Source organism: Nelumbo nucifera, chromosome 8 (assembly GCF_055504915.1).
Source record: "Nelumbo nucifera cultivar China Antique chromosome 8, China Antique-T2T, whole genome shotgun sequence".
Lineage (NCBI taxonomy): Eukaryota > Viridiplantae > Streptophyta > Magnoliopsida > Proteales > Nelumbonaceae > Nelumbo > Nelumbo nucifera.
The window spans coordinates 25,341,603-25,360,519 of NC_142656.1; the positions used below are offsets into that span (position 1 = coordinate 25,341,603).

General features: G+C 32.5%; 1 protein-coding gene across 1 annotated transcript; it reads left to right on the plus strand.

Annotated features, from left to right (window-relative positions):
• Positions 1 to 219: 219 nt before the first annotated feature.
• LOC104605425 (DNA-directed RNA polymerase subunit beta) lies at positions 220 to 1,082 on the plus strand. The gene is made up of 2 exons (XM_010270196.3): positions 220 to 713; positions 832 to 1,082. Exons 1-2 carry the CDS (start codon positions 484 to 486, stop codon positions 965 to 967), a joined length of 366 nt encoding a protein of 121 aa, XP_010268498.1. The 5' UTR covers positions 220 to 483; the 3' UTR covers positions 968 to 1,082.
• Positions 1,083 to 18,917: the final 17,835 nt, after the last annotated feature.

Genomic DNA, 18,917 nt, shown 5'->3' on the forward strand with positions numbered 1-18,917 from the left:
TAAATATTTGAATTATTCAAATTCAAATCGTTTTTGTCGAATCTCGAATTTGAAATCGATTTTCAAGTACCGTTGACACCCTTAGATAGCTAGGGTATGATAAAGATTTCTATTCAACATAAAGAGGACAAAGAAAGAAAGACTGAAAATGAAAATTGCTGATGACTAAAAAGAAAATGGAAATTTATTTTTAGAAAATATTTTATGTATAAAAAATATCTATTTTTTAAAGTAATATGTAACTGAGGGTTAACCTGGTCAGTTGTTAAATGAAGTAAGACTCTATATGACATGATTAGGAACATTTAAATAAATAAAAAAGAGCTTCCAAACCCCGAACCACGTTTGAACATTCAATGAAAAGGATTTAATAAACAAAAGCTTCAGGATTCACAAGATGCACATCCGACGGCTAGATATAACCAGTCTTTTTCACAATTTCGTTAAATAAAGAAGCCAAGAGCCTAGAGTGACAGAAAGAAAATGCTGGTCACAGAACGGAGCTTTATCACCTCCTCCAACTTCTCTCCTTATCTTCTCTTTCAGAACAGAAATGGAAAGAGATTCAAACTCAAACCCGCATCAGCCAGAAAACGTGATTCCACTGAGAAACTGGGAACACAACGGGAACCCATCTTTCCTTTGAGAGTGTCAAACGTCCTCCTCGCCAGATCTGCGGTTGCCGTCTTTGGTTTGGGGTTCGTTGATGCTGGGTACTCTCTCTCTCTCTCATTTAGGTCTATTCTGATAGCATATGTTATTCTTATAGGTGGTTGTTTCAATTTGTGTTTCTGAATCCATTATTTGAACATCCCAATGCTTTCTGTTCAGGTACAGTGGAGATTGGTCAAGAATTGGTGTGATTTCAAAAGAGAATGAGGAGTTATTAAAGATTGCTTCATTCATAGTAGTGCCTCTGTGTCTTATTCTCATATTCTCTTTCTCCAAGCAAGCTGAAGAGGCTTAAATTTTTCACTGTACCAGAGTATTTGAATATTGCCACAGACAGTCTGTTCCTTAACTGAAATTTAAGTGGCAGAGCTCAAAGTATCTTTTCAATGCCACAGAAACTAATTTAGCAATCACATAACAGTACAGGACACTATACTCCTTGCCAGTTTTTTTTTTTCCTGGGTGAAGGATCCAAATTCAATTTCGAGTTTATTTCTGGGTGATCTGCTAGCTACATTTAAATTTGTCTTTCTTGCCATTTATATGAAAACAGATTAAAACTAAGAAGGGGTGGCAGACAGAACTTTCGCCGTAAATACAGAAAAAATGATAGCTCAAATATTTCGGTATGAAAATTTTATGTTCATTAGGGAGAAACAAACGCAGCCTCATGGATTTTCTAAAGAATCATAAACTAACTGTGTTAACCACTTTCATTTTAGGGTTCTTTTGGTTTGCAGGAATAGAGGTCTGGAATCAGAATTGGAATGCTGGACCAACTGCTTGGTGGGGTGGAATAGGAATGCCACCATTCCAAAATTCCCCCTTTTGAAGGGATGGCCATTCTCTCTCCCCTCTCTTGGAAATTGGAATGAATCACATTCCAGCTGATTCCAATTCCTACTTAGATTCATATTTAAACCAAACGGACTATGGGAATAAACTATTCTCATTCTGATTTTGAAGGGTTTTAATTCTGATTCCGATTCCAATTCCATTAGCGTTAAGAATCATAGGTTGATTGATTTTGAATTGGATGCTGGATATTGCTAGCCATAGGGTAGCTTACTTCATTCACGGCCGCAAATCACAAAATGGCAAAACCAAATCCCTGATGATTTGTAATTAATCAAGTGGTTGACCCGCCCATACTCCCTAGCACACAAAACTGATAGAACCAATATTTCTAGCAGTCCCACTTTTACGAGTTGGGATTTTCTACCAAAAATACGTTCTAACCCTCTACCAACATGATCTAACACCATGAGATTGAGACCCACTATAAAAGTGGGATCTGGTGTGAGATCAAGTTAGTAGAGGGTTGGAACGTGTTTTGTTGACAGGTGGGGATGCAGATTTGGGCCTGGTTAGATTGGGTTGGACCAACATTGTTGAACTCCTAATACTAACTCTGACCTCACCCAATTAATTCGGCGGGTCTGATTTCTTTTTTTTTTTTTTTTCGTTTAACAATACCCTACATTTTTTTGTCAGTAATAGGGGTAAGAAAATGGGTAAGTTCTATTAGGAACTGAATGCAACGCTTTGAACTGACCCTATTCAATATGTTAGAGGGTAGGGTCTGGCTCTAAATTCTTGGAACTGACCCTCATAGAGGCTGATTCTAGAGTCTAAGGGTTTACTCTGATGAACCAACATTGGTTGGCCTTGAAACCGAATCTGCCTTGAACTAAACCCCAAAATACTTTTGAGGATGTAACGATCTTAATGTGTATAATAAATAATGTAAAATGTAATACTTACAGAATTTAAATTATAATGATAAATTTTAGACCATATATTAATATATTATGATGATCTATATATTAAATTACTCAATTTAATCAATAAAGATAATATAATTTTAAATTATATTTATGAAAATCAAGTTTTTAAAGAACACATTTCATTTTTTTAAGTGAAAGAGTAAAGAAAAAACAAATTTCACCGGTAAATCCTGTAACTGACCTCGGAATCGCTAAGATCAGAACTGACCTTCACAAGGTAAGTTCTAGTTTCAAAAACCTGAAACGCTGCCATGGAACTGAACCGAACATGCTCACCCGTAATCAACAATACCCTGGTTATTGGTACACATAAATCTTTGCTACAAACTTAGCACACAAGTAAACATGCATACGTATTTATATTATTTATTTTTATAAACATGAAGACACATTGAGTTTAGATGAGACCAAATTGTCCAAAGCCTCAATCCTAATCCAACCAAAGTTAAGTAGAGTTTATATTTTTTTAGCCCTAAGCCCCTGACCTTTAATAACTTATGAGCCAAGCAAAGACATTACTAACAATTTGGTGCTCATCAAGTTGAAAATTTAAATAAAACAAGATTTAAGAGATAAACATCACTTGATTAATTAGATCAAAAATTAAAATATCGATATGATGTGTCCTATATGATATCAATGTATCCAAATACCTCAATCCTGGGTTGAACCCAAAATCATGCACTTATTAGAGAAATTTATCAGTGGTAAATTGGCATTTCAATTATATTTGTATAACTCAAGTCTAAGACACAAATACATACTAGTTTTTTGAAATTTCACTTTTTTTTTTCAAATTGTGGAGGGAAGAAATTTCAATTTTCCGAGAGAAACAAGGTAAATCATATTAGAGATAGGCCTTAATGTTGAAGATTAATAGATATGTTAATCATAAGGCTGTCATCAATAAGAATTTGCTTTCCAAAGGTATGGATAATCTTTGACACCAAATATTTTGAACCATTAACCATATAAAGTAGAGGAAAATGCTTTTCAATCTCTCCATCCCTTTAGTTTGAATTAAAGACTTTGCCATCCAAAATCATATTTGCTCATCCTTATCAAATGTATTTTTGATTAAGAATACAAGAAACAGATAGCCAAACATTGACTTAATTAAATGATAAGGCAAGTGGTAGTAAAAAGCTATTGAAATTTGAATAATGGCAATCCTTCTCACTTGAATACAAATTTCTCATGTTCTTTTCTCCACTAGTGCTAATCATGTTTTGTTTGAAAGTCTTCTGATTGAGTAACAAACGATCTTCATCAGGCATTTTTTTTTGGGATAATGAATAACATCATCACTAAAAAGCTATTGATATTTGAAACCATTTTACTTTGTGTTGTTCTAAAATTTTGCTACCATTTTACCAGTTCGAGGAACTACCTTTAATTCTTTCAAGTCGTGACATTTATCATTTTATAGGAGAAAAATCTATGATGCGGGAAAGATATGGTATGTAAAGAGTTTTGACCAATCAAAACTCACCCATGAATTTTGATAAATAATACTTGATTCACTACCACATTTATGATTCCAGTTGATTGGTCAGATGTTTTTCCGATATCATATCTTTTCCATATCATAGTCGAAGCCTTTTATAGGTCATCAAAAAGGATGGAAACGAATACAAATTTATTATTAATAAGTACTTTTTCATTATTGAAAAATAATTTCTATTTTTTATTATTTTTAACTTGTTTATGGTTTTATGACTTGCAATTTTTTTTATAATTTCATATTTACTGTCTTTGTTAAGCATAAGCATTTTTTTAATCTTTGAATAATTATCTTTAATATTTATAGGATTACTATTAATTGAATAATTATTTTATTCTTTTGTCTTTTTTATATAATTTTATTAATTGATTTAACACCAAAAGCTGTTGACACCATTTCACTTTTTAGAATTTTGCTGTCATTCTTCCATCTTTTAGAGGCGCCTTTAATTCATCAAAGTCATGACTTTATCATTTCATAGGTCATCCAAAACAAGTACAAATTTGGGAGAATGACGGTTCAACCCAGGGTCAGAATCTTTAGGCACAAAGTACATTTGGGGAAGGTACCAGCTCGGAATTGATGCCAATTCACGGGCCGGTATAGATGCATAGAGTGTGGGTTTTTGACCTTTTGAATGTTTATAGATTTGTAGTGGAATTCAGAAATCTGCATTAGGCCTGTCTATACTTTTCCGTAGAAATTTATTACTAATAAGTACTTGTTAAGAGTGACTTGAAGAGAATAAAAATCCATGATACTACAAGCTTAGTTGGTTATTGTTTCAATGATTGACTTGATAACTTGCTTCACATCATATCCAAATTATTTAACTAAAAATGGTTTTTGAATTTTTTTTATCACCGAAAACTATTTTCTAAGTTGTATTTATTTTTAGGTTTTATATATTTTTATGCTTTAATTTTTTTATGAGTTCATATTTCATAAGTATTTTTAGCATTTGAATAATTACCTTTAATATTTGAATGATTATTATTAGTTGATTCATCATTTTACTTTTTTTTTGTTTTTTATACAGTTGTTTTATTTTATTTTTAACTTCTTTTTAATATATTTAGGTTTATTTTTTACTTCGTTTTAATATATTTAGGTATAGATTCAAGGATTAAAGTATTAATACAGTACACTCGATATGAGGCGTATCATATCCATATCCATGCACTCACCGGCATAGGATACGATACAATTCTATGTGTATCCTGTCAATCATGTGTATCAGTACAATACGCCAATGTATAGGGTGCATGTCACACTATATCAGTAGATACAACGTATTCCACTGTATCGGTGGAAACAACCCAATACTCACCAATATAGATGTGTATTGGACCCTAATTTGACAACATATTCAAACCTTGATTTAGGATTTAATTTTCCACCAAAAAATTAACAAGGACTGAAAGTTATAAAATTAATTTATTTTATTTATCTTAAATCATTTATACATTTTATTTTACATATAAATTATATGTTAAAAATGAAAACATATCTATTATTAAAAAAATAGAGTTATTATTTATATAAAATACTAAATAAATAAAATTTCCTAATAAAAGTTGTAAATTATAATTATAACAATTGATCTAAATAATTTAAAAGTTAATTTTCCCCAAAATTTTAATAAAAAATGAAAATTATAAAAATAATTTATTTTATCTACCTTAAATTATTTATATGTTTTATTATAAATTATATTTAAAATAAACAATTGTATGTTAAAAATAAAAATACATTTATTATTTAAAAAATAGAGATTATTTATATAAAAGTACTAAATAAAAAAATTTCCCAAAAAATTCAAGTTATAATTATTTGTAATGTCTATTTGATGGGTTCAAAAACCGATTACAATACACACCAATATGTATTGACAAGTATTTCTGAGTGGTTAATTTATGACTTAGCAATGTACGAGTTAGCATAAAATATAAAAACACTTATCCACCTAGCTACATCAACCATCAAGCTCAACTGGTCAGAGGGTTGGGTTGGTTTAAATGAATTGATTCGGTCGGATGGGTGTGGCTAATGGGCCTAGATGGTTAGTGGGTGCATTTCTCTTCAATCCATTTCCAACCAACCAACCCACCCAATTGCAACCCGAAGTGCGAAGCAGTAGGTTTCAAACCACAAACATGGGCTTCTTCACAATCCAATTTGGGTCCATGGACTCAAGACCCATTAAGAATTGGGTCCACTTGCAAACTAGTTGGAGCTTGGAGGGAGCCCCCCTGATAATATATATCACTTTAATTTTAGTTTTTATTCAGTATATTCTCCAAATTCTAAATACCCAATTAGAATGGATTACCCAGTGGATTTAGTTGGAAACCACCTTTTCCATACGCATAACAAAACTTCACGAGACCTAGAACTGATGCACATCATATGGGCTGGATCTAGACAAACATGGGTCCTGCCCAGATTCTATCAATTCACACTGACAAAATCTTGTTGAAAAACTGAACATTTCCTGTAAGATCCATCACAAATGAGAATATCATTGATGCCTTAGTACGTGTTTGATAACATGGAAAAGACTAGCGAGCGAGAGAGAGATCAGCATGTGACATTCAGATAGTTATCATATAAAAGTAAGGATTTTAAAACCTGACCGGATAGGGAACTGTTCTGGGTCAGTCCAGTTCCCGGGTTGAATGGTTCGACTGTCCGGTCCGAACCGATGATTTGTTCTAATAAAAAATAAAAATTAAAAAGGTAAAAAATCATTATCTGAGTTGACGGTTTGACTGCTCGAATTAATGATTTGTTGATCAGATCAACAGTTTTTTTTGTCAAAAAACAGTTTTGGGGTAAAATAAAACCAATCAGATGATTGATTCCCGATTTTGAAAATACTGTATAAAAGTACCCTTAGGATATTGTAGCAAGGCTTCCTTTCTCTCTGCCTTTGATAAGTCTATTTTTATTGTTTCCATTTTTTACTTTATATTTGCACTGGAAATCATATTAGCCATTGTGTGTTTACTTTTCTTTTATGGTTGCGAAATGAAATGAGAAATTCTATTCTAATCCAAAACTTTAGTCTCTCAATCTCCTGAATTGTCAAATATTCCTTTCATGGCAATTATCATATCCATTTGGAAGAGTTATCACACTACTGTTTTCAGTTTTTACAAATCTCAAGGCATGGAAAACCAAAAGCACTGTTTGATGAAAGAAATGAAGAACCAGAGGTAGCAGTTCAGCCACTTCAGCCTGTTTTCTAGTTTATGCCCAGTTTTTAATCAAGTCGTGGAAAGCCACTTCAGCCTGTTTTCTATTGTTATTAGCAACTAAATTTAAGTTTCAGCCTTCCCAAACGAGCCCTGAACTCTGATCAACTTTTGCCTGAGTTCCACCCTAGGAGAAAATGCACACTCAAGTGTTACAAGGAGGCCATCGAGCCCATGTGAATGTTCACCAGAATCGTCTCTCTGCTTCTTCATCTACAACTTGCACCAAGAAATGGGTTATTGGTTTTTTTGGCCACTAGTTTTTGGGCCAGTGGTTTGACTGTCCGGTTTGAATGGATGGATTTATTGCATTTTAAAAAAAATAAAAAAAATGGTTTAAAAACCATTGCTTGGGTCGACGATTCCACTACTCAGGTCAGTAGATTGCTGGCTAATTCAATAATTTTTGAAAAAATAACAGTTCAGGGGTGAAACAGAACCAATATCCTGACTAGTTTCTGAGTTGAACTGTTCGACCATATAGGTCAACAACGGTTTGAAAGCTTTCATTTTTTGAAACTTTTCATTATAATATTATGGATTGACTCACTTAGCCAGGATGGTTGAATAGTGACACTGACCCAGAGAAAAAAGCGGTTCAACCTCTGGGCCAGGTTTTAAAACACTATTGTAACATAAGAAACACATACAGAAGCAATCTCAAATTCCATTGTTTGGATGTGACAGTGGCCTTGGTGCTGATGTAGTTGAAAGCACTCATAACTCTTAGGATGCTTATTGAGCACATGTTCTAAGAATTGAGTGAATCCAGTACAGGCAGTACAAATCAATAGAATTATCAATGTCTCTGGCTTCTTTACTGAACGGAATTCTTTTTGCTTTTGTATTTGTGAAAAAGGATTTGGATTTAGAAGCTCCAAACAGGGCCAAACAAATCCACAGGACAGAATGCTTCCCCTAGCCCAAAATTATTGCACTTCATAGACCCTTTAAAGAAATATGGTCAAGCAAATGGTCCAATCTCAAAAGCATGGTGGTTTGCCATGGCTCCCTTCTTCAGAAGCCGTATCCTTTGGACTCTATACATCTTAAGACAAAGCATGGTGGTACTATCAACTATGTGGAGCTTCTGAATTACTAACTCATCATGTCATGAACCCTCTTTTCACCAAAATCATCTCTTGTTTAATCCATGCATCCTCCTCTGTTCATGGTATGCCTTAAATAATTACCCCAGTCAATGGTCTAAAGGATCTGCACTTTCTACTCTCAGCATGTGCACTGTCAATCAGAAAATGGCTTCCATGGCTCCATATTTTCTCTGTGATACTGCCTGAACCCTGCCTGGAATGGACTCATATGCTCTTCAGTCTTCACTGTATCATCTCTTAATTGGCCCAAGCTTCAGCTTAAGATCCCATGCCACATGTCCGGTTCAAGCCTTTTCTGTTTGGATTTTGTGAATGTACTGTCTGGGGTTAGGAATGGCAACGGGGCGAGGCGGGGCCTGGTTTTGTCTACCCCATATTCGACCCTGAATTAAAATTCTCCGCCCTGAATTCTGATGGGCTAAAATCTTAACCCCATTATTTTTTTAATTTTTTTAAACCTATTTAAAATTATTTTAAATTATATATAATATATGATAATATATTATGATATATATTAGTATATACTAACAATTTTATATGTATTATATTATATAATATAGTCGGGGTCAGGGTCGAATAAGGTGGACAAATACTGTCCCCAACCCTGGAGTTTTGTGTTTTTCCCAAACCTGCCCTGAACCCTGACCAATGGTCAAAAAACCTGCCCCCATTGGGGTGGGGCAGGGCGGAGCCCTACAAGAATGGGTTAAATTGCCATCTCTAGGGATTGACATATACAAAGGGAAATGAACATGTGGCTAGTCATTAAATCTATACTTGCCACGTGGCAAACCACTAATATTGGATGTCAAATGTCATCAGATCCACATGCATTGATGCTAGAATCCAGTACTTTCTTTTTCTTCTTTTGTCTTATTTTCTGGGTAGAATGGTTAGTCAATAGCTGCATGCCATCATCTCACATCAATTGCTATAAAATTCCAATTACCCAACAGTCGAAATTAGGGCTGCTAGTTTTCAGTGCAAAACTGAACCGAGTAAAAATTTTGCACCCGGTTCTTCTGTGTATTCATAATTATGATTTATACTACTGCCTGACACGTATTTTTTCTCATTTGCATTCATTGGCAGTGCAAATTTTGTATCTAAAAAAATTGATGATTCTAAGTTTGTATCACCTTCCTCCTACCTAAGTTCTTTCTCATAAAGTCAGGACCACATTATCTGGCATCTGCAATGGGATTTCCTCCAAGTAAAAACTCTGCGCACACTTGTCCACTCGGAGTATCTCCCTATGAATTTTACATACAAATACTAGAGATATTCCCAATGTATTGCTGGATGGCATATGATCTAGTTTTTTCTTTGCAAGGGATCTGGGCCCCTTGCTTCCTACCTGCTAAACAAATAATCCTCTTCTTTCCTCCACTTTATTTCATATAAGGTGGGAACTACATAATTTTACTTCTCACAAATAAATAAGATGAAGTCAATTCTGAAGCAAAAGTAAACCAGAGCCTCAGCCATTTTTCACTCCCATTCAAACACTGCTCAAGTGTTTGATCCATACAATGGAGCAGCCAGTGGGATGTTTACTTCTCTGTCCTGCCAAGTGCAGACTGAACTAACTTGACCCTCTTTCAGTCCTGTGCCCACTGCTTTGCATGGTCCCAAGCTGCACCCACCAAAATAAATATTGAATTTAAATTAAATTATGTAAAAAAGTTAGTTTCAAGGAAGAAAATGCAAAATTCCTATCACCCCACTTGTGGAGGAAAACCCTTATCTCTTAGTTTCTTTGCATGTGAACCAATTATTTGTCTTCTCATATATGTCCTTTTAATGAGTTTTTTCTTCTTTATTCTAACAAAAAAAAGAAACCCTTTTAACTACAACATTGGCACAACAGACATCTCAAAAAGGAGGTCTATTTGGACATGGGTGTTACATATGGTCCCCTAATAGCATTAGGCAAGTCTTGGTGTGATTTAGTTTTGTAAATTAATGTTGAGCTAAAAGGGTTTGACTAGTCATTGTTGCATGTATCCCAATGCCTAACCTTGTTAATTTGTTAAATTGTCTCTTTTGCTTTCGACTTTTGTCTTTTTTTGCTTTTTATAGAACTTGGTTGATAACATTTTGTGTCCATTCGAATTTCTCTAACTGAACCCAAAAAGATTGTTGTATATATTTGTACCTGGTTAATTACGACATTTCAAAGAGAATTTGAGCCAGGCAAAATGTTCATATTAGAAAAAAGTTTGGTCACTTGCCATGTTTTTCTTTTTTTTCAACTGTCCATTTTGTATCAAATGGGTGAAAACAATTTTATTGAATGGGAGTTGGTAGGAATATTTGTAATAAATATCTGTATGCTGAAAGGCTATGTTTGGTTTGCTAATCCATTAAGAATCTTACATTGAAGTTTGTTGCAAAACAATTATGTTAAAAAAGCACTAATTAATTTTCTAGTGTTTGATCATTAGGCTCAGTTTGGAAGGATTATAAATACAAATTTGAAGAGTGCAAAACCTTGTATTTTGTATATACTTGAACTGTACATATTGTACTCCTTCCATTTTTTCAATACAAAATGAAAATGCTCTGTAGTAGGGGATGGGACAGAGCATGGTGCACCAGAGGACCATTGACCTTACCGCGGAGAACCAGAACCAGTAGTTACGCCGGTTTGATCTCATGCCTCTATATACAAAGGGATACCATGTGACCATATCAGTTACAAATTCAGATCTCCTACCCACATGACACTACAATTGTGAATATCACCCCATGAATGATAATATGTAAATACAAGAAATGTTCTCAATGTACAGCTGTAATGAGACATGGATAGGAGATCGGAACTCATCAGCTACATGGTCATTGGCTTTTATTTCTAATTTTACCCCTCCCAAAGAAAACAAAATAGGATAGAGTGTACACCTAAAAAACAATCACCAGAATTTACAGTCTATCCATTTGCAATCCCATACAAAATTTAATACCGGTGCAAATTTTTCATGGCAAACAAATGAAGCTTAAAGTATAATCTCTGTCTAATGAGAAACAGTTTGGATTTTTACTGGGTTAAGCGTTTTAGGGTTCTCTGATATGACTACGTTGATGGACAGCAATTCAATTATTATTCACAAAACTATGTTCTTTTGCCCTTGTCTTAGACAAAAGGGAATAACTTTTTCCCAAACCCGTTCTAATAAAGCACAGAAGGATAGAGATGTTCCCAATGTAAGGCTGTAAAGACTGTTCAAACGGGCCTTGCACTGACTGAGCCAATCTCCTTTCCCATAAAAAAATTTTGGTCTTTACATCAAGAATCTTGTCACTGAGTGAACAAATATTCCAAAAAAAAATCACAAATAGATCATATTTATTGTAATAAAACTTTAAAACAAAATTAACTTCAGCATTTATCAACATTTTTGTGGCATCTCACACACAAAAGAGACCCAAGTTCAAAAAAGTTGGAAATTCATCATGTTCTACCATTCCACATGTTGCAACCATGGGCCTATAAAGATTTTCTTTTTTTTTTTTGGCATTTATAATATGGGTCCCCCATAAAGTCCATAATTTTTTTTTTCCTTTTTTGAGAATAGCACAATATCACACATAACTCTCTTTCAAAGTGAATGGTAGTAGAACTCGAATCCGCATCTCCACTGGGACAAACCAGCTAAAATACCAACTGAGTCAGTAGGCCAGGGTATGTGTAGTGCAACTTTTGTCCTAACAATTTTATATGCCCATTTGTCTCTTTCATCATAATTCATAAGTTTAGTGCCTTTCCATGGTCCCAAACAGCCAAAATTCTAAAGTAGTAAAAGGGTTACTTTTATTTTTATTTTTATTTTTGTGGTATTACATTTTACATTACCAGAAGATTAAGGGGTGGGGTTAGAGGAAGGTGCATGTGATAAGAACCATTAACCTTATCATGGAGAGAATATATATATATTAAATTAATGATTTCAAGCCAAAGCTCCCTATAGTCAGACATGTGGCTCATTTATGTTCAGACACCTGTCATTCCAAAGATTTAAACAAAATGAATACATGTCAAATTTTGATTAGTGGTAGTTTAAGAACAGAGCCCACTAGACATGTGTCAAATTCTAATTAGTGGTAGTTCAAGAAAAGATCCCACTAACATGGAGAGTGGAGCCTACCACCATGTGGAGTTGTGAGAAGTGGGAATCTCCCACTTTCAATCATTTCCTAAAAAAAAAGAAACTGTGTTATTAATTAATGTTAACTACTAAACTAATTAATTAATTCTAGCTATTAACTACTTCTAATTAATTAATTACAACTATTAATTACTAATAATAATTACTCACTGATAATAATTAATTACTGAAAATAATTTCTTATAATAATTACTGATAATTTATTACTCACAATATTTCTCATTATTAAGTCAAAATGATGATTAATTAATGATAATTAATAAATATTTTCATAATGGTAATTAATAATTCGGAAATAATCATTTTATATTTATATTAACTCATATTAATTATTTTGAAAAAAAATAATGTAAATTATTTATATTATAATTATTATCAGAAATTATAATTCATACATTTATATGAAATAATTAATTATATTATTATTATTATTAAAATCAATTATAAATAATACTATTATTATAAATAATTTTATTATTATTCTCCAATAAATACTTCATTTAGTGAATGTTAAATTATAAAACTTTCTATTATTCAATATTGTTAAAATTAAAGAATTATAAAAGCAAATATTATTTTATGAATTAACTAAAAATAGTATTTAGAATAAATTAATTACTTAATAAAAATAAAAATAATAACAAAAATAAAATAATAATAATAGTAGTAATAATAATAATAATACTTTAATATTACTGATTTCAAAATCAATACACACATAATAAGAATATATTATTAGTTAATAATAACAATATGCTTATTATTATTACTGATTTCATAAATATTAATATATTATTAATCTATTAATAATACTAATTATTATTAAAAAATTCTAAAAGCAAAATTTAATTACTTAAAATTATTTGCTGAAATTACCCATTTTAATTCGAATAGATAATTAATCAATAATGTTAATTTCTTATAATTATTATTTACTAAATAATTTTAAATTATCTTTGATTAACAACCTTATTTTTGAATAATTGGTTTTTTATGTTCAATAATTTCTTTTGCATAAAGCCAAATAATTTTTCATTTGCAATGTTAGTAATTATATGTCATCATATAAAGATACACAATCACTCCATAACTTTTAATAAACTTTAAGTAAATGCATCTATTAATAATATTATGCTTTAAACTAAAAGTAAAAAATATTAGAATCAAACTTCTTATGCCATTATCTAGGTGCTTGTTTCAAATCACACAAAGACTTATCCAATTTACAAACTTTTTTTTTTCATTTTCAAGAAGAAAAAGTCCCTCTAGATAGTTGTTCCATACAAACTTCTTCATTTAAATCATTATTTAAGATAGTTATTTTAATATCCACTTGATGAATGGACAAATGATAAAAGGATGATAGTGTTAAGAGTGATTTAATGGAAGTCATTCTAGCCATTAGTGCATAAGCTTCAAAGTAATGTTTGTACAAATCCATTAATATTGTATTTCATTCTAAACACCCATTTATACTTAATTGATTTTGATCCTAGAGGTAAATCCATTAATATCCATGTGTTATTAGACATGATTGAATCTATTTCATCATTTACGGCTTACTTCCAAAAGGAAGCATCCCTAAAAGTTATGGTTCTATTATTGGTTTTAGGATCACATTCAATATTTAATATGATGAATATCTTGTTAACATTTCTTTCTCAATTAGCCTTTATTAGGAACATTATTTATTAGGTAGAAATAAAATTAGAACCTAAGTATTTTTCTTTTCTTTGTTTCTAACTTCTTCTGAGTTCTATTATAAGTGTTACAATAATTTCATTTTCTCTCTCAATTTTGTTATTGCAAAGAGTTTTGGGATTAAAATTTTTCTTTCAAGCTTTCTATCATTCCTAGTGAATTTAAAATATAGTTTATTTTCAAAGAATTCAATATCTTTAGTTTCACTCATTATATTAGATTCTAAGTTTAGAAGCTTATTTATTATGTTCTACATATCCAACAAACATAATTTTCTTTTCTTTAAGTCTCAACTTAATTATTTTAGGGTTTGTAATTTTGTAATATGATAAGCACCCCAAACTTTTAAATATATTAAATTGGGTTTTCTTCTATTCCATATTTTATATGGACATTTATTATTTACTCTAAATTATATTATGTAAAGAACAAGTAGTAATATAAGGAGTGTTTTTACTCACATATTCAAAAGTGCATTAGGATTCATTGACATGCAATTAATCATTTATATAAGAATTGTATCTTTCCTTTATACTAATCCATTTTGTTGAGGGGTATAAGGAGTATATTACTGATGAACTATTGTAAATTCTTTACAAAAAGCATTAAACTCATTTTTGAAATATTCAACACCTTTATCATTTCTAAAGATTTTAATTTTCTTTTCTAATTGATTTTCAATTTCAATTTTATATAGTTTGAACAAGTCAAAGGCTTCATCCTTATTTTCCATAAGGTAGACATGGGTGTATCATGAAAAGTCATCAATAAAAGTTAGGAAATATCTTTTACCTCCCTTAATTAACCTCCTAATCATCAGTCACTTATTCATACGCTTTCAATATTGACTTCTCCTTGTAGACATGGATTTTAGCGCTTGAATTGAATCACCATCTTGAAGATGATTCTACCATATTTACTTCAGTGACCATGGCCATTAGTCGGTCTTCTGTGGAATTTGTAACTTGTTTTTGCCTTTAATTTTCTTTTTTTCCATAAACATAGTAGGATCTCCTTTTCTTGTTGTTACACTTCTTGAAGTTCCCTCTTTCATCACCTACAACATAGGGATAGTTTTTTTTTATACAGTTTCCACAAAGTTGACCTTGGAGTTCAACATATGAGCCAAGCTTTTATCCCTATTGTCTCTAATTCAAAACTCTTCGATACAATGGTATTGCTGAATTTTCTCAAAGGTAAATTCTTCTACTTTATGTAATCTTTCCAAGAGGGTGGAAGTTTGACGATGACCACTCCTAGTTGGAAGGACTTAGGAAGGGTGATGTTAAGAGACTAAATATTGTTAAGTATCACCTACAATTCATGAACTTGCTGTAGTATGAACTTATGGTTGTTCATAGTGAAGTCAAAATACTCTACGATGAAATATTTATTTGTATTTGCTTTTTGTACCTTGTACTTGAATTCCAAAGCCTTTTAAATCTTCGTAGGTGATGTGAGTTCTTTGTATAAGTTATAGAGACAATCAAAATGTGCATTTAGAATATAGCCTCTACATAGAAGTGAGTTTTCCTCTCGTTTTACTCTTTTCTTCTTTTGTTCTTCTATGTCTTTGTCTATTGGTTAGGAGAGATTGCATATTTGGATCTAGAAGGTAATAAAGCTTTAGTATAGTTAAGAAGAAGATTAGCTTGTCTTGTCAAATATTGAAGTTTGCTTCATCAAATTGACCAAGTTGGACCATATCTTAGTTCATTATTTCGATTGAAGTCATGCTAGCTTTTATCTCCATTGCAAACTAACACTTTAAAATTGTAAGAATGTACTTTTAAAAATCTTGGAGGAGAAGCTCCGAAACATATCTAAAGAAATTGTCTTTAAAACAATATTTGCCCCTCATTTAGGTGATTCAGTTTATTGTTAGGTTGCAAATAAATTTGTTCTCAAGATATAACAAAGCCTCGAGTGAAAAAGTATAACCGATAAAGTAGAAGAATCTGCAAGAAAACCTTCTTTGAGATAGTAGCAATTCAAATTGAGAGAGACGAGTGTTCTATGTTGTGACCTGTGTATGTAATGGTTTGACATAAGCCCATTTTATAGATTCTAGAGAATCAACATGTAAAAGGAGCAAGTTTGTTCAAAAAGACTCTTTGTATGGTTGCATATTTAATTTAAGTGGTTGTTCATAATTAGTTAACAAATAATGTTTGTTAGCATTCAAATGATATCCCTTGGTCACACCTAATCAACTTATGATCATTAAGTTTAACTTAAATGTCAATGGCCACATTTGGCCTCCTAAAGGTGTTTGGTTGCACCTTTGCACAACTTTGAGCAATGTGGACTTGTGATGAAGATTTACAAGGCCCAATTATGAGATCAGAAACCATCCAGGCATCCATGGTGCCTAGTTGCAAAATCTAAGACTGATCCATGAGGTTGCATCATGAGATTTGGAAACTAGTAAGAATGTCTGACCTCACCTTAGTCGATCCATGGTGTCATCCTCACTCAGCCCATCTGCAAGGCTGTCCTCACTAGGCATGTCCATGGGTTGGGCTTGGGCTGGGCTTTTGCCAAAATTTGTATGGACCTGACCTGAAGGTTAAGCCCGATACAATGTGAGGCTCGAAGCACAATCCATGAACAAGTCTAGTCCTCGCCTATCTCATCCGAGAGTTCATCCTTGTCCTATCAATTCACAGTAATTCTCCAATAAGTGATAGGCATAATAAAGTGAAATCAAGGAGTTTTGGTGGAATTTATAAACTCATTTTTAAAGTGAATATGTAAGTGCATGGTTTTTAAAACCGACCCGGTGATTGAACCGGTCAGGGGTCTAGTTACTGGGACGAATGATCCAACCGTTCAAACTGAGCGCTCAGCCCGTTCTAACAAGAAAATTAAAAAATTAAAAAAAAAATCAAAAAATAAAAAATGATCAAAACCGTTTGAACGATTAATTGCCCAGTTCAGTGGTTCGCTGACCAAAATCAACGGTTTTAGAGAAAAATCCGGTTTTTGGAGAAAACGGAACTGGTCACCTGAATGGCTCCTAGTTTTTTGGTCTGACCATCCGGTCCAATTTTGAAAACCATGTGTAAGTATGCTTAACTAATTAATTAATTAATCAAACACCTATAAAGTTTAATCTTTAATGAAATTAAAATCCAACAGATACTTCGAGCCTTATCTATAGCCCCATTGTTGCCTTGTTTGGTATGACTCACCTATGCACTAAGAAAACTTCTACAATCGGCTATAATGCAATGCTTTGGCATCACCTTATGACTTCAAATAAACCTAATTACTTCATCACCATTTGTAGAGCTTCCCAAAGGCATTGCATTAACCTCCACCTCTAAGGACAAAGAAGTCTCGAGAGCCATAGAAACGCTATCACCATTTTTTTCATTTTTAATTATGTACTAGTAATTCATGATATACTTATAAAGAAAAGAACTTGTCGTTTTTGTAACTTCATATGGACCAATTATTTTGCTTCTTATTTTCTTTTTATTTTTTTGCTTTTTTATATGTTAAGTCCTCTCAACATCTATATCTTAATATTGTAAACCCGACTGATTCCCAAAAATAAAGAATCATTATAATATGCACCCTCTTTTAAGATTTGACTCGGAGTGCAAAAATTGTTTGACATGAATCCACCAGCTATGATCCAGAAACCGCATTTGAATATGTTTTTCTCACATGGATGTAGGGATTTGGAATTTTGGATCAACTTCGAAAGTAACACATTTGAGGGTCCAATAAGAATCACGTTGCTCATCATGAATCAGATTTATTTAATTTTACGTTGATCAAGAATGAACAAGGAGCTAAATAAATCGACCTGAAATTAGAACCATTCTGGTCATCTGTTTTTAGGTTGACGGTTCGATCGTTCAGTTTGAACAGACAATCTATTCCAACTAAAAAATTAAAACAATTAAAATTAAAAAACGGCCAAACATAGTTGAATGGGTCAAATAAGTCGATGATTCAACCGTCTGAATCAATGGATCATTGACCAATTCAACTATTTTTGTAATGGATCAGGTTTGGGGTAAAACGGAACTGATTGCCTAAATGATTCCTATGCCGAATGGCCCAACTGTCCGAATCAATGGTGGCTCGAAAGCACAGGTTTCGACAATCTTTTCCGGTGGAGGAGAATGGGTCTGAAAGTCTGAGAGGGTGAGAGACTTTTTTTTTTCTGATAATTGGTGAGATTGTTTGAGAGAGAGAGAGGATTCGGACGCACCGTAAAGAGATGAATTTCGGTCCTCCATTGAAAATTTGTCAAATCGCTTTGAACAAAAGAAAATAAAATTTTTGATATAAAATCTTGAATAATATTGTCATATCGGATATGGCTTTCTCTCTCACTTTCTCATGATTTCATTATTTTGATTTTTTTTCTAATCTCACTTTCCTCCCGTCTTCTCTCTCTCTCAATGGTGATAATAATATACAGGTGTTTGTGAAGATCTCTCCCGTAATTAAGTTTCTTTCATGCAAATCTCGCAGTTGAACTGAAAACTCAATTTGGAAGGAATATAAATACTTAAAATGATATAAAATACAAGATTTTGCACTCTACATATTTGTATTTATACTCCTTCCAAACTGAGTTGAAAAGAGAGAATAGTGCGAAAGCAAAACTTCCTGGAGTTGTCATTCAACGTATTGTTCTTCGTCAATCGGGTATGGATAGGCTCATTCATCAGTGGAAGATGGTCTTTCTCTCA

Excerpts from the sequence above, each read along its gene's own strand:
- LOC104605425 (XM_010270196.3), top strand. The coding sequence starts at position 484 with ATGCTGGTCACAGAACGGAGCTTTATCACCTCCTCCAACTTCTCTCCT. Across the intron at positions 714-831 it reads TTGGGGTTCGTTGATGCTGG|GTACAGTGGAGATTGGTCAA; the intron begins GTACTCTCTCTC and ends CTTTCTGTTCAG.